This window comes from Nicotiana attenuata, chromosome 6 (assembly GCF_001879085.1).
Source record: "Nicotiana attenuata strain UT chromosome 6, NIATTr2, whole genome shotgun sequence".
Classification (NCBI taxonomy): Eukaryota; Viridiplantae; Streptophyta; class Magnoliopsida; order Solanales; family Solanaceae; genus Nicotiana; species Nicotiana attenuata.
This window is the reverse complement of record NC_031994.1, coordinates 68120452-68135474: the sequence shown is the minus strand read 5'-3', so window position 1 is coordinate 68135474 and position 15023 is coordinate 68120452. Positions and strand designations below refer to the sequence as shown.

The window sequence follows — 15023 nt, the reverse complement described above, 5'->3', positions numbered from 1 at the left end:
TTGATGGTCTCAGGGAGCGGATTCTAGAAGAGGCCCACAGTTCGAGGTATTCTATTCACCCGGGAGTCACGAAGATGTATCGTGATTTGAGGCAGCACTACAGGTGGCGGGGGATGAAGAAGGATATAGTGAAGTATGTGACTAAGTGTTTGAATTGCCAGCATGTCAAGTACGAACATCAGAGATCAGGCGGCCTACTTCAGCAGATGCCCATACCAGAGTGGAAGTGGGAACGCATCACCATGGACTTCGTAGTAGGGTTACCACGGACTTTGCGGAAGGTTGATTGAGTGTGGGTCATTGTGGATAGATTTACCAAGTCGGCCCATTTCATCCCAATGGCGACTACTTATACAGCGGAGAGGTATGCTGAGATCTATATTCGGGAGATAGTTCGATTGCATAGTGTGCCGGTTTCCATCATATCAGACCGAGGCCCTTAGTTCACTTCCCATTTCTGGAGAGCCGTGCAGAGTGAGTTGGGGACTCGCATAGAGCTTAGCACAGCATTCCATCCCCAGACCGACGGACACTCAAAGCGGACAGTGCAGATCTTGGAGGATATGCTTAGAGCATTTGCGATTGATTTTGGAGGGCAGTGGGATCAGTTCTTGCCTCTAGCAGAGTTCGTATACAACAAGAGCTATCAGTCCAGCATAGAGATGGCCCCGTACGAGGCTTTATATGGTAGACGTTGTCGTTCTCCTATCGGGTGGTTTGTGCCTGGTGAGGCTAAGGTACTTGGCACAGATCTGGTACAGGATGCCTTAGATAAGGTAAAGTTGATTCAGGAGAGGCTTCGCACAGCTCAGCCCAGACAAAAGAGCCACGCGGATCAGAAGGCACGGGATGTATCATTTATGGTGGGCGAGAAGGTCCTCTTGAAAGTGTCGCCCATGAAGGGCATTATGAGATTCGGGAAGAAGGGCAAGTTGAGCCCAAGGTTTATTGGCCCCTTTGATGTGTTGAGGAGAGTTGGGGAGGTTGCTTATGAGCTTGCTTTTACCCCCTAGTTTATCGGGAGTTCACCCAGTTTTTCATGTTTCGATGCTTTGGAAGTATCATGCCGGTCTATCCCATGTGTTGGACTTCAGCACCATTCAGTTAGATGAGAGTTTGGGCTATGAGGTGGAGCCAGTTGCTATTATTGATAGACAGGATCGCCAGTTGGGGTCCAAGAAGATTTCTGCGGTGAAAGTCCAGTGGAGAGGCCAACCGGTCGAGGAGGCAAACTGGGAGTCCGAGGAGGACATGCGGAGCAGATATCCCCACTTATTCAGCAGTCCAGGTACTTTTTTATGTCCGTTCGAGGACGAACATTTGTTTAAAAGGTGGAGAATGTAACGACCCGACCGGTCGTTTTGCCTTTTAGAACCCTGTTCCCCTAAATAAAGCCTCCCGTACTTGCTTTAACTAATTTACGACTTGCGGGGGCGATTGGTTCGGGGATTCGAAGGGTTTTGAGTAAAAATATGCCCATTTGCTTCTTTAGAATTTCTTAAAAAGACCAAGTTTGACTTCGGTCAACATTCTGGGAAAACGGGCCCGGATTCGTGATTTGACAATTTCTGAGGGTCAGTGGAAAAATATGGGACCTAGGTGTGTGTACGGAATCGAATTCCGAGGTCCCTAGCCCGAGTAATTAATTTTATCTAAAATTGTTTAATTGAAGCCTTAAGGAATTAAAGAAAACTAAGTAATCATTGATTCCCTAGGTATCGGGCTCGGATTTTGGTTCCGAAGCTTGGTACAGGTCCATAATGTCGTCTAAGACTTGCCCGTAAAATTTGGTGTCAACCCGAGTAGTTTAAGGGCGTTTTGACCCGTTAGAGGAGAGTTAAGAACTTGGTGATTCAATGGTTTGATTCATTTGGTTTTAGGGGGTGATTCCAAGATTTAGCATTGTTTTGGGAGTTTCTGATGGTTCGAGTAGGTCCGCCTCGTGATTTCAGAGTTGCCGGTATGTTCGGGCGGGGCTCGGGAGCCCTGAGCGTCAAACGATCGAGGCTTGAGTGAAGTTAAAAATTTAAGAAGAGGCTGAACTGCTGCTTCTATCATAACCGCATCTGCGATTCTAGGGCCGCAGAAGCGGGACCACAGATGCGGTCAGGCCTTCGTAGAAGCGGCCAAGGGCAGGCCCAGGGAAAATCGCAGAATTGATCATGAAACCGCAGAAGCGGTTCCGCTTTAGCGGAAGTTCGACCACAGAAGCGGTCCAGCCAAATTGGGCCGGAACCGGAGAAACGGCCCAAAATCGTAGAAGCGGTTTCCGCATAAGCGCCCTTCAGACCGCAGAAGCGGTCCAGTCGCCTAATGCCCAGAGCCACAGATGCGGCCTCCTTTCCGCAGGAGCGAGACCGCAGATGCGGTCCCCAAACCGCAGAAGCAGAAATCGCTGGGCAGTGAGCTCTTTTAATTCGAACTCAAAGCCATTTATTTCATACACACTCCACACTTAGGCGATTTGGGGGCTTCCAAAGAGAGGGTTTCAACATAGCACTTCAAGGTAAGTTACTCCCATTCATTATTAGTTTAAATACATGTATAATAGATAGATTAAACACTAAAAATTAGATAAAATCAAAGGGTTAGAGCTAGACCTAGGATTTTAATAAAATTAAGATTTAAGCATGAAATTTGTGATGAAATGGACTAGAATTTATATATTAATAATCCTTAGGTTGCAGAGAACAATTTCCTTCGAAAAATATCGGAATCCGGGCACGTGGGCCCGGGGTCGGAATTTAGGAAACTTGTGGGAAAGGTTGGGAAATTACTTAAATAGTTAGAATTTGGTCTTTTAAGCCTTTATTGACTAGTTCTTACCTATTTTAACTAGTTTGCGATCGTTCGGCTTCGTATTAGGAGCTTGGGGTTGTTCTTGATATTGGGAGCGCGCTTTGGAGCGATGTGAATCTCCTTTCTAACCTTGTAAGAGGGAACTGTCCCCATAGGATTAATAATTGAGTAATTGTTGCTAAATGCGAGGGCTACGCACGCGCTAGGTGACGAGAGCCCGTGCATAACTACTACTATGTTAACTGTCCGGGTAATTTAGGACCCACACCATGCTTGTTTATGTAAATCTTTATATTATCTTGGTATTCGGAACACCTAGGATATGCTAGAGGCTTAAAAAGGGAATAAGAACGCGCTTGCATAATTGTTGAAGTCTTGCTTGGCATTGATGACTATTGATGTGCCTTAAGTGTATACTTGATATTATCTTCTTATTTGTGGATCGGGTCGATCGCCTCGGTATGAATAGATGCATCTATAGGCACGCCGTCGACCCTCGGCAAGTGCACAGTTTATTTCTGTTGGATCGGGTCGTCGCCTCGGCATATTTGCGCATGCTTATATAGCATTGCCTGAGTGTGTTAGATATTAGAACTGTTGTTTTTCATGACTCGAAAGGAATTGATAATTGTAACTGAAGTAATTTATTAATCTGAATCTTAGCGAGAATATGACTTATATGCCTTGTTGTAAACTGTTGCCTATTAAAGAGTTCTCATTGATTAAACTTACACTTATAATATTATCTGACCCTAGTGAGTATCAAGTCGACCTCTCGTCTCTACTTCTTCGAGATTAGGCGGGATACTCACTGGGTGCATATTGTTTATGTACTCATGCTATGCTTCTATACTTAAATGTACAGGGTCTGAGGCAGGTGGATCCGGTTATTTCTCTGGTGCGCATTCGTGAGAAGACTTAGGACTTCTACGGTGAGCTGCTTTCTTTCCATGTCGATCCGCAGCCGAAGAAGTCTTTCTTTTGTATTGTTATATTCTATCTATTTTGATCCAGACAGTAGGGTAGTGTGGTATTCTTTTGGGTTGTATATTCTACTAGTTGGCCGTAGCTTGTGACACCAGGTTCTGGCACACACTTTGGTAGACGATTATTTCGGGGTTGTGTAACTATTTTATTATGCTATTTATCTCTCCTAGTTTTAAATTTCAAGTTGAGTGTTTATTCCACTTATTCTAATTAAAAATAATATGATCATTTTAGTAATATTTCCGCAATGGCTTGCCTGACAAGGGTGTCAGGCGCCCTCACGACCTGTTGTGAAAATGGGTCGTGACAAAAAAAGAGCGACAAAAAATAAAAAAAACAAAAAAATAAAAGAGAGTGCCAAAAAATAAAAGAGCAGCAGAAACAAAAAAAAATCAAGAGTGATTAAAGGCAGGCAGAAATGAAGAAAAGAGGTACAGAATGAAAAGGGCTAGTTAAGGCCGGGATGAAACATGCAACCGTTCAAACACATGGTAGAAGCGTTTAACTGTTATGTGCATTGCATCCCAACGTGCGATTTCCTGTATGTTAAATGTTTCAAAACTAACAAGGTTGTTGGGTGTGCAAAATAGCCAGGTTTTGGTGGTTGGTTTTGTTGGTAGTCTAGCCTCCCCTCCTTTAAGAGATCCAAAGGCACAGATGGCCTTTGCAAGCAACCTACCAATCATAGGTCCTGAGGATGGCCCGGCAGCGGTTATTCTGCAGCTAGAATCAGCAGCTGCTGAAGAGAATAAGATGTTGCATCTCCGCATATTAGAAATGTGGGACGCCTGGTCTAATGGTAGGGAACCGCCAAGTGCAATCCCTGGGTTCCCTGAGTTGATCCCCAGGTCAGGTGAGGTTATCGATGCCCCTGTGCCCAACTCGCTCATCCCATGTGGGCACCCTCCAATGCCCTCCAATGATCCTGGCATGCCTTCTGTGGTTTGCCCCCAGGCACCAGCTTCAAGGGTACCGCCTCCAATATTCATCTTTAAGGGTCCACAACTTCAACCAGAAATAACATATGTGACCCCGTACTCTTTCACTCAACCTCCGCAATATGATATCTCGGTGGAGCAAGAAAAGGTTGTTAAAAATCTTGAGCAAGAGGAAATTGCTCGGAAGATGAAGAGCCTAGAACAAAGCCTGAAAAACATGCAGGGTCTGAGTGGTCAAAAAAGTGTCTCATACTCCAACCTCTGTATGTTTCCCCATGTCCACTTGCCAGTTGGCTTCAAGATGCCAAAATTTGAAAAGTACGACGGGCATGGAGACCCAGTCGCTCATCTAAAACGATATTGTAACCAGTTGAGAGGTGCTGGTGGAAAAGAGGAGCCAGTTATGGCCTATTTTGGGGAAAGCCTCACCGGAATCGCTTCTGAGTGGTATACGGTTCAAGAAATTGCTCATTGGCACGTGTGGGATGATATGGCCTGAGATTTTGTTCCAATTCCAGTATAATGTGGACATTGCTCCTGACAGAAACTCCTTGTCCAATTTGAAAAAGAAAACCGCGGAAAACTTCCGCGAATATGCTGTCAAATGGCGTGAGCAAGCTGCCAGGGTAAAGCCTCCAATGGATGAAGTTGAAATGGTAACTGTCTTTCTGCAGGCCTAAGAGGATTATTACTTCCAGAACATGAGTTCTGCTGTGGGTAAGCCATTTGCCGAGGCTATCAAAATTGGGGAAATGGTTGAAAACGGTTTAAAAACAGGTCGCATCTTGAGTCATGTTGCTTTTAAGGTCACATCACAGTTTGCTCAGAATGGTTCGGAGGATTTGATAAACACAAATGGGAGTGAAGAGGGAGTCATGATGGTCTCAAGCTCGAGGGGGGCCCGCAGGTCATTCAGCCAATCATATGTGCCTCCTATCGTCCCACCACACTATTATCCCCTTCCAGATGTTGCTTATGCCGTGGCACCGCCTCCCTATGCGGTAATGAGCGTGCAATCTTATACGCAGCCACAACATTATACACAAAACCGAGCTCCACCTCCCAGAAATGCCCATCATTACCAAGCTCCATATAATCCTCAACCAAATGATCCCCAATACAATCCTCGCCCAAGAGAGCCTTCCAGAAAGAATCAGTTTACCCCTATTGGTGAATCCTATTCAAGCTTGTTCCAAAAGTTAATGAGGCTAGATTTATTGCAGCCAGTGGCCCAGAACCGGCCGAACCCCGAGTCCCCCTCGCACCGAGCTGATGCTATATGTGAATATCACTATGGAGTAGTGGGACACAGTACAGAGGACTGTTGGACCCTCAAAAGGGCAGTTGAGGATTTGATTGAAGCTGAAAGAATCATTTTTTGGGATGAAGATGCTCCTGATGTGATGAACAATTTGTTGCCTGCCCACAACATCGTGCCAATGTTCGGAATGATTTGTGAAGATGAGGAATGTGATACGTTGTTGAAGGCCATTGCATCCATGACCAAAACTGAAGAAAAGCCAAAAAACGGCCGCCAAGCCTGAAAGTTTCCCATCAGACGGGTGTCTCGGTAGCCAATCTTGCTGTCCTTTCTACGTCCGGATTATCTCAGGGTGTGATCCGGATGTTTTACTCTATTGTCTTACTTTCCGATGTAAACCCTTCTCTCTTCAAAACTTGAAAAAAAAAATCAAAAATAAAAAATCAAATGAATTAATATTTCATTGTCCAGGAATGCCTCTTTTCTTAATCTTGTCATTTTTCTTATTCTCTTTTCAGTTCTGCTAAATGCAGATTTCAATAACATGACATGCTTGCGGACTTCATGCCCAGATCCTAAAACGCTGTCAGACTTCGAAATAATGAATCAAGAGTAGAAATGCAAAGAGGAAAAAGTTCAAGGAAATAAAATAAAGATTTGGAACAACTGAAGGAGAATTGGTTCCAAAATTGGAAAGTTCCATACATTGCAACAAGAGTACTGCCAAAAGAGTGCGTTGTACTTGGGACACCCCGAACGAAATGTCCCTCAAACAATTGTCAATGCAAATGCAGTTAAAAGGTACTATGTTGGATCCTCCGTAAAGTTCTAATGTTCTCCGGTTGGGATGACGAAGGCTTTCATTCTCGCTACCCAAACACTATCAATCGTTTGCAAAACCTTTGATCCGGCTCCCATTCTTTGATTACCCTCTTTGGAACCTGGAAGTGTTATTGAAAAATGAAATAAAAAAACAAAAAGAAGAATAAAAAGATGAAAAAAAAGGGAAGAAAAGGCAAAGAAAATGAAAAAAAAGGAAGAAGAGAAAAGATGAAAAAAGAAAGAGGAAAAAGGAAAGAAAAAGAAAGAAAAAAAAGAAAACAAAACAGAAGGAAAAAGAAAACCAAAAACAAAAGTTTCCTGAACTACGTTTGACTTGATTCCGAAAGGATATGCAGGCAGCCTCTCTCTGGGGTTCAGTCACACCAAAATAAAAATCCAAAATTCCCCTAAAAGTGAAACTGGGGCAGTGTTACAATGGTCCGACGATGGTTTCGCCCGAAAGGTTCTAAAGTTGTAATTCAATCCAAATTCTTTTTACCCCAAACCTTGTTCAAGTCCTTCTGATCAATCGGCAAAGAGGTTGAAAATGGGAGGATAGAGTTATTTGGATCTAATACAACAAAATGAGAGAAATAAAATGAGAGAGTCTTATTGGTGAAAACCCACACGGGCACCGTGAGGCGACGGTTAGCAGAGAAATTGAAATGAGAGAGTCTTGTTAGTGAAAACTCGCAAAGAGCACTATAAGTCGATGGTGAGAAAATAAATGAGAGAAGTCAGCTCGTGAAAACCCGCAAAGAGCGTCCCTGATCGAAAAGAGGATCCTCACAATCATCGGCATCAACGGAGTCCTGGCAAGGTTCTTGGTTTCAAGGCAATTTGTGATGAATTTTTTAGAGTCGTACGGTTTACACAGATCAGGCATCCAGTCCAAAAGGCATGTAATGTTCATTGAAGTCCGTATGTACTCCAGATAAGTCCTTCTTTCCTCTCCCCGAAAGGGATACCTCTCGTTTAAATTCATTGTCCTGTCCATTATTTATTTTTCTTTGAATCCCTTTCGGTCTAACTCTAATCCGGAACTGAGACAAAAAAGGGATGGCAAGACTGAATTACAGGGCTTTCATTTGGCACGAGCTAATGTGTAAAAGGCACCAAGCCTTGTCAGGGGGCATCAAGTTGACCCGACTAGCCATGACGGCCGATGCTTCGAAATCAAAACTCTTGGAAGGAGAAAATCACATTGAAGTGCTTATAAAGGCAAATGAAGTTGAAAAGGTTGAGTCCCACGTGGCTAACCATCTTGGCAAAGGTTTGAAAAGCCAAGGTTCCCCAAATGCTCTGAAATTGAAGTTGGAAGAAAGAAGCCAAAAATGAAAGGCCTACGAAGGCGAAATAAAGTTGGAAAAGGTTAAGTACCATGTGACTAGCCGTTGCAGTAAAGTTTGAGGAGCCAAAAAGTTCCCCAACGTTCCCAATAAAAAGGGAAAAAGAAAAAAAATTAAAATAAAAAAAAGAAAAAGAAAAGGAAGTCAACAGGGAAAGGCCTACGAAGGCAAAATAAAGTCGAAAAGTTGAGTTCCACCAACCAACCTCATGGCAAAATCTGGAAAAAAAAAAAAAACCAGAGGTTCTCAGGGCTTGAAATGAAATTTGTCCCCAGGAAACAAGCAGTTGCAATTGAGATCTTCGTCAAAGAAGCTGGGCCGAGATCAAGCGATTGAGACAATCAAGGCCACAAAACCAACAATCGTCTCAAACTAACAATTATTCTTTGTTTGAAAATTTGAAACAGGTGCAATCCAAAGCAACCGTGCAAGAAGCAGGTGCAACCAAAAAGGAAAAAGAAGTGCGCAAGTGCTAGAAACAGCTTTGCAGCAACAATCCATAAAAAGGGAAGTCCCCTCCAAGTTTTTCCCGCATTTACTCATTCCGTGAAATAATAAAAAAAAAAGGAAATGAATGAAACAAAAAAAAAGAGAAGAAGAAGAAGAAGAAAAATTCAAAATCATGGTAGCATAGGGCCTCCGATCTCTAGTTGCATCCTTTCCAACAAAGGGCCCCATTCCCTAGTTATCCCCGGCAAAACCCGAGGACCTTTTTTCTTTTCTCCCGGCATAACCCGTGGACCTCCCTGGCATAAACCAAGGACCTTTTTCTTTTCTCCCTGGCATAACCCAAAGACCTTTTTTCTTTTCTCCCGGCATAACCCGTGGACCTCCCCGGCATAACCCAAAGACCTTTTTTCTTTTATCCCGGCATAACCCGTGGACCTCGCTGGCATAACCCAAGGACCCTTTTTTCTTTACCCCGGCATAACCCGTGGATCTCCTGGCATAACCCAAGGACCCTTTTCTTTTCCGGCATAACCCGGTCATTTTTCCAGCATAACCTGGTAATCCTCCCAATTCAAGGCTTCACTCCTATTCCCAAGGATACACAATCCTAACTTTTATTGCTTTCAATGAAGAATAAATTCAGACCTTTGTCACAAATAACTCACGAAATTTTCCTAGTGAAAACTGGGCAGAAAAATTTCGTTCGTTTGTTTGTTTTGGTATCTGAGCAGGTTTGACGCCGAGGCGCATGATCTGAGGTGGCCGAAAGAATGAGCCTCAGTCCAGAATAAATAAAAGAAGAAAAAGAACAAAAAGAAGCAAATTCAAAGTACTGAAGCAGACAAAGATGCGGTTTGCTCAAATTTTGATCTTCGCATGTCCCGTTTTGATCCAAGAGCTGAAGAAAGAACCAGCACATACAGCTGACGAGCGTCAAGATTCAGATCGGAGTCAACAGCAAAAAACCAGCTAAGACTCAAGATCAAGCCTCAAGAGATTTATAGATAGGAATCTTGTAACTCGTAGTTGAAAGGCCTAGCTAGCATAGCTTTTGATTTTCCTTTTGGTGTAATAAGGGGGTCAGCAAGCAGTAGCGGCAGCAGCAACAGTGAAATCATAGCTCCCGGTAGTCCCAGCTACCAAAACTTCCAGAACTACACTGACCTGATTCCTTTATAGACAAGGATATGTAGGCAACCTCTGAAGCAAGGTTCGGTCAGACATTTTTTCAAAAACGCTTCTCATGGAGTGCCAAGCAGGCAAAAATCCCTCATAGTTGCCCATTTTTTCTTTGCCCGAAAACCCTTCGTGTCTCTGAGCAAAGAGGGGCAGCTGTGAGCACGTGATTTTTGCCTCGCATGAATTACTCCTACAGAACCCCAAAATTAGAAATTTTTCTTTTAATTATTTGAATTATTGCATAATTTTCGTGTTTGTTTGCATCTTTGTGTGCATGTTTAATTTATTTAATTCATAAAAAATACAAAAATACATTGCATTTGCATTTAGGATCCAATTTTATATTTCAGGATAATTAGTCAATTAATTGTTACAAAAATGGAAGAAAATCACAAAAAAATAGTCTATTTTTACACTTTTAATTTTTGTTTTTAAATTTTTGGTAGTTTCCCTTTAAAATTTGGTTTTTAATTATTTGTGATAGTTATTATTTAAAATTGATTAGTATTGTTTAGGATAATTTAGTTTTAAGAGTTAATCTAGGCTTTTTATTTTAATTTGAAAAGAAAAGGAAAATTGAAAAAAAAAATGAAAAGAAAATAAGCAAGGCTGACTCTGGGCTCTTTCTTATTATATTTCCCCCAGCCCAATTAAACCTCTCCATTACCCATCCACAACCGGCCCAATTCACCCAGAAACCCGGCCCTAGATCCGTCAAAAATCGTTCCAGTGCCCTCCTCTAACCAAACGACCCCGTTTTGGACATATTCAATCACAACCGTTGGATCATTGAAGATCCAAGGGTCCGGAACTGAGGATCACATAAATATATATATGTCCAAACGTGACCAGCCCCCCTACCCCCATATATCATCTCTCTCAACCCCTCAAGGTCCCGCCGAGTTCCCCCCTAAAACCATCATCCGCCGCCCGCCGGAAATCGCCCAATCACCCTGGAATTTACACCAAGTCATCTCCTCACCCCCCTCTTTCCAAATCCTCGTTCACTTTCCCTCAACTCCGGCCAGAGCTCCTCAAAAATCCGATTGAAAGTGGAAACCCTAGCGCCGCCACAGTTTCTCCGGTGGCGGCGCCACCTCCAAATGCACCCAGATTTACACCACAAGACCTCCTTCACCTCCTCACACCAAATCCCCAACTACCTTCCCTAGAATCACCCAGAACCCCTCGAATATCAATCTGAAGGTATGAAGCCTAAAAAACCAAAAAAAATCCAATCGATGTGTGTTAAAGATTTGAGTTTGGAACGGGCTTTATTCGTGTGTTTTCGTTTGAGAACACACGATTAAAGCTTTTTTCAGTCAAATCGGGGGCTCAAGGTTTAATTTCAAGTTTTTTTTCGCCAGTTTTAGGTATTTTCAGCCTCTTCTCTTTTTCTTGCATTTTTTCTTTTCTTCTTCTTCGTTTATGTTCATTTTCATCTTTGTTCTGTCTCATCTTTTCTTCTTTGTTATGTGTTCGCTTCTAATTTTTTTCTGTTGCATAATTAGGTTAACAATAAATCCGGTTTATGTTGTTTTAGGTCTTATTGTATAAGATTAATTAGTTCATTTCCCCTTTCGTTTAGTTTTGGTTTCATTTTAAAAGGTTCCCTGGTTTTTCTTTTGGAAAATTTTGGTCAGTCTGTTAAATTGCGAATTTTGATTATGGTTTGAATTAAGTTCTAAAATGAGAAGCCCAAAAGAAATTCAATTTGGGTTGCAAACCCATATCAAATTGGGCTATTTGGCTCAACTTGACCCATTTGATCTGCTGAAGTAATTTTCAGAAGTTTTTAAAGGGTAATTTGGGTAGTTTACTTAGGGAATCACTGAATAAACACTTTAGGAAGCTTCTTAGAAGCTGAAAATAGCCTTACTTGGTTCGCAAGTCAAAAAATGAGGGACTTCTTAGCAAAAACCAAAATTCAAAAAGGTCTAAAGTGAAAAAACTGAACCCTTAAGGCTGCCCTAGTAACTTGCCTATAAAGGCATAGTTACTTGAGGCTCAATTCAGATTGGAGAGAGCTAGAAAAATAAAAAATAGCAAGACGGCTGAAATCTCTAGTAAAACACTGTGCCATTGGTTTCTTTGGTGATTTTTGAAGTTCTCAATCTCTGAAACAATTCCTGAGTCCTTTTGGGTTGAAATGAGTTGAAATCTGGATATTGTAAAGCTGGTTCGAGTTTAATATTTGGGAAACACGGTTATATTGCTGGTTGAGTTGATTTCTGCTGCTGATACCGTTTTGCTGTTGCTGATTCCTTTCCTTTCCTCTTATTTTGCTTTCCCAGATACACGACCTTGTAACTCTGTTGGTTGTGAAGTGAAAACTTGAAGAATGAATTGAAAATGAAGAATTAAAGCATAGAAACTGTTCCATTTTTGTTTTCCTCTGATTTGTTGTCTAATTTACTGTGATCACTTTGTCTGAATCACTCTGAATGAGTAGTTTGTAGCTACTAGTAGAAGTGGTATGGTGTTAGTATTTATATTTTGGACCTTCAGTTCATCTCCGTGGTTTCACACATGTTTTTGAATGATTTTCGTTCATTAATAGAAATCTAATGTCCTAGATTCATCGTTATCTGATTCACCAGCATCATGGCTAAAGTCTGATTCATATTTAGCTCCGTTAGGCTTAGTTTAAGTGATTTGAGATGTTGTGCTAACGAGTGAAATGTGAGTTCAGTGCAGCTATTAAGTCCAGTGGTTGGGAATTTGTTAGATCTGTGTTAGTTTGCTTGGGAATCAATGTTTGGTTTTTGGGGTAATCTTGGTTTGAGTCAGCTGGAGTCGACAGCCTAAGGGTGAATTGAGAAATCTTAAATTGCAGTTTGCTTTAGTAAATGTATGGTGCTATTTGTGATGTCATGTAGTGTTTTACTTTATGGAATCATTCATGTTTTCAGAGGTTTTATTCAATTTACAGTCGTTTAGATAAGAAGATGGTCTGAGTGATTATCTTAAGGGTCAAGCTATGTATAGAATTATTTCCTCGTGTGGTTGTAAGCATGTTTGAGCAGGTCTTGCTGTTAAAACCAGAATTGTTCATTTAATAATCCCATAAGTTTCTCTACTTGCTGCTGGATGTATGAAAAATTTGGATTAAAGTTTGAATCTCTTACAAATGTCTGTTAAGTTGGTTGGATTGATTTAACCTTGATGGCCCGTATAGCTATGCATTGTTGATAGGGAGCTGGGTTCAATGTTGTTCCCCTTTCAATTTTCCGATATTGAACGTGCTTGGGACTCGAACTTGAGCCTTTCCTCTTCAGTCCTTAGTTCTCAAAGATTTGGGCCATTCTGTGGTCCTTGGACCATGAGTCCACTTGAAGTGAAGTTTGCAGGCCTCATTGGTTGGGCCATTGCGATTGGTTTTAAGAATTACCAGTTAGGCAGCCATGTCAGGCTGTTGGGCCTCACGCCTAGCCCAAGCCCCCTTTAAACCTACAGCTCTTCGTCTTCTTAAACTAACTCATGCAGTAGTACAATTCCGACTCCTTAATTGCTCAAATAATCAAATTCCCTTATTTAGTGGAGGCGAGCCATATTAGTAGCATAAATAGTTTATGGCCCTCCAGGATCTAGTTTGAATACCCTTCTTAAAATGGAATTGAGGTGCGCCGCGCCAAATAGAATCTCAAATGCGTGGCCCTCACTTAATTATTTCATCTAAAATTCTTAGAACTCGAGGCGCGCCATTTAGCGAATTTTCCATGGCCCTCGAAAAGTTAAAACTCGTAGTTGCTTTAGGCGCGTTATTTTAATAACATTACCTTCCTAAACTCGGGTGCACATTTATGTGACCCAAATCCAAATCCCAACAATGTTAAAATATGTCGAAGACCGCGGGTGCATTTATGTGACGTGGTTCATGACGTATTTTAATAACATTGCAATATTCCTAAAATGAATAAAGCGGTTAAGGTTTAAAATTGCACCATAGGCTAGAACATGTAATAAAATCAGATAACGGGCCAATTATGATAGTTTAAGCGACCGTGCTAGAACCACGGAATGTGGGGATGCCTAACACCTTCCCTCGGGTTAACAGAATTCCTTATTCAGAATTTCTGGTTCGCGGACTTCAAAAGGAAAGTCGAAATTTTCCTCGATGTGGGATTCAAAATAAACCGGTGACTTGGGACACCAAATAAACTGTCCCAAGTGGGGACTCTGATAAATAAATAATCCCATTTAGAATAATATCACTTAAATTGAAAAAAACCCCATATACACTATCCTTCGGGATGGTGTGTAAAAAAGGAGGTGTGACATAAAGTATTGGCAGATAGAGTTCAATGTAACGTTCTAGTGCATTTTGAAGACAAATGAATGGTCTGTTTAAATAGGTTAAACCCCTCGCTAGCTAGATGGGCTTAAACGGCTAGGTTTGTGTAAAAATGAAATGTTAGTAATGCTCAGGAAGCAAAGCATTCTTTTTAGACAATCGAAAATATATACTATTTCATACGTTTCAATTTTACATGAACATATCTCCTCTTGATTCAGTATAAACCCATTTCTTATAAGGAAACTCTTTTCAATTTTAGAATTCCAATATTACCTTTAATAAAAGGTTTTCATAACCATACAAATGGTACAAAATTTTTAAGACCACAGGTTTTAACAATATCTTATTGCCACACAAATATTATGGTATGCTTAAGATTACAAATTTCAAAAGTTTTCGTCTTTTTGACAACCTCTCTATCCAGTCAAATAGGTTCACGTAAGTTAAAAGAGATGGAGTAAAAGTTAAATAATTCATTTGTTAATATATGATAAGACATTGTAATTCGAAAGGCAAGGCAGTTGAGAAAGAAGTGCAAGATAATGCACCAAGAAAGTAATTAATAATAAACCACCAAAAAGGAGGCCCAGAATGAATCTTCTATGAAAACTTACCAGGGCAAGTGAAAAGAGCAGGATTAGAGCAACATGCGATTTCATGGTCACTTCACTAGGTATATGTATGACTCAGAAGCTATTGTTATTGATCTTTGCTTGAAGCATATTATGAGCTTATATAGACAGGTTAAGCTGTTATAAGATCATATTGCAGGTAACAAGTTATTGTGAAGCTTCAACATGATTCACACACACTCGTAGGACCGATGAGAGACGTACAATTATCATAAACAAATAGGAGGAGGCCCCTATTAGCTTTTTTGACACATATATTTTTGGTGACCAAATAATTTGAGTAGGCTCCATTAGCTCATAAATAATACT

General features: G+C 41.3%; 1 protein-coding gene across 1 annotated transcript in view; it reads right to left on the bottom strand.

The window, feature by feature from the left end:
- Positions 1–14813, bottom strand: part of LOC109228305 (organ-specific protein S2-like) — a 29442-nt gene extending 14629 nt beyond the window's left edge. The window contains exon 1 of the mRNA XM_019393457.1: positions 14697–14813. Coding sequence (XP_019249002.1) covers positions 14697–14741 — 45 coding nt within the window. The 5' untranslated portion in view covers positions 14742–14813. The remainder of the gene's footprint in view (positions 1–14696) is intronic.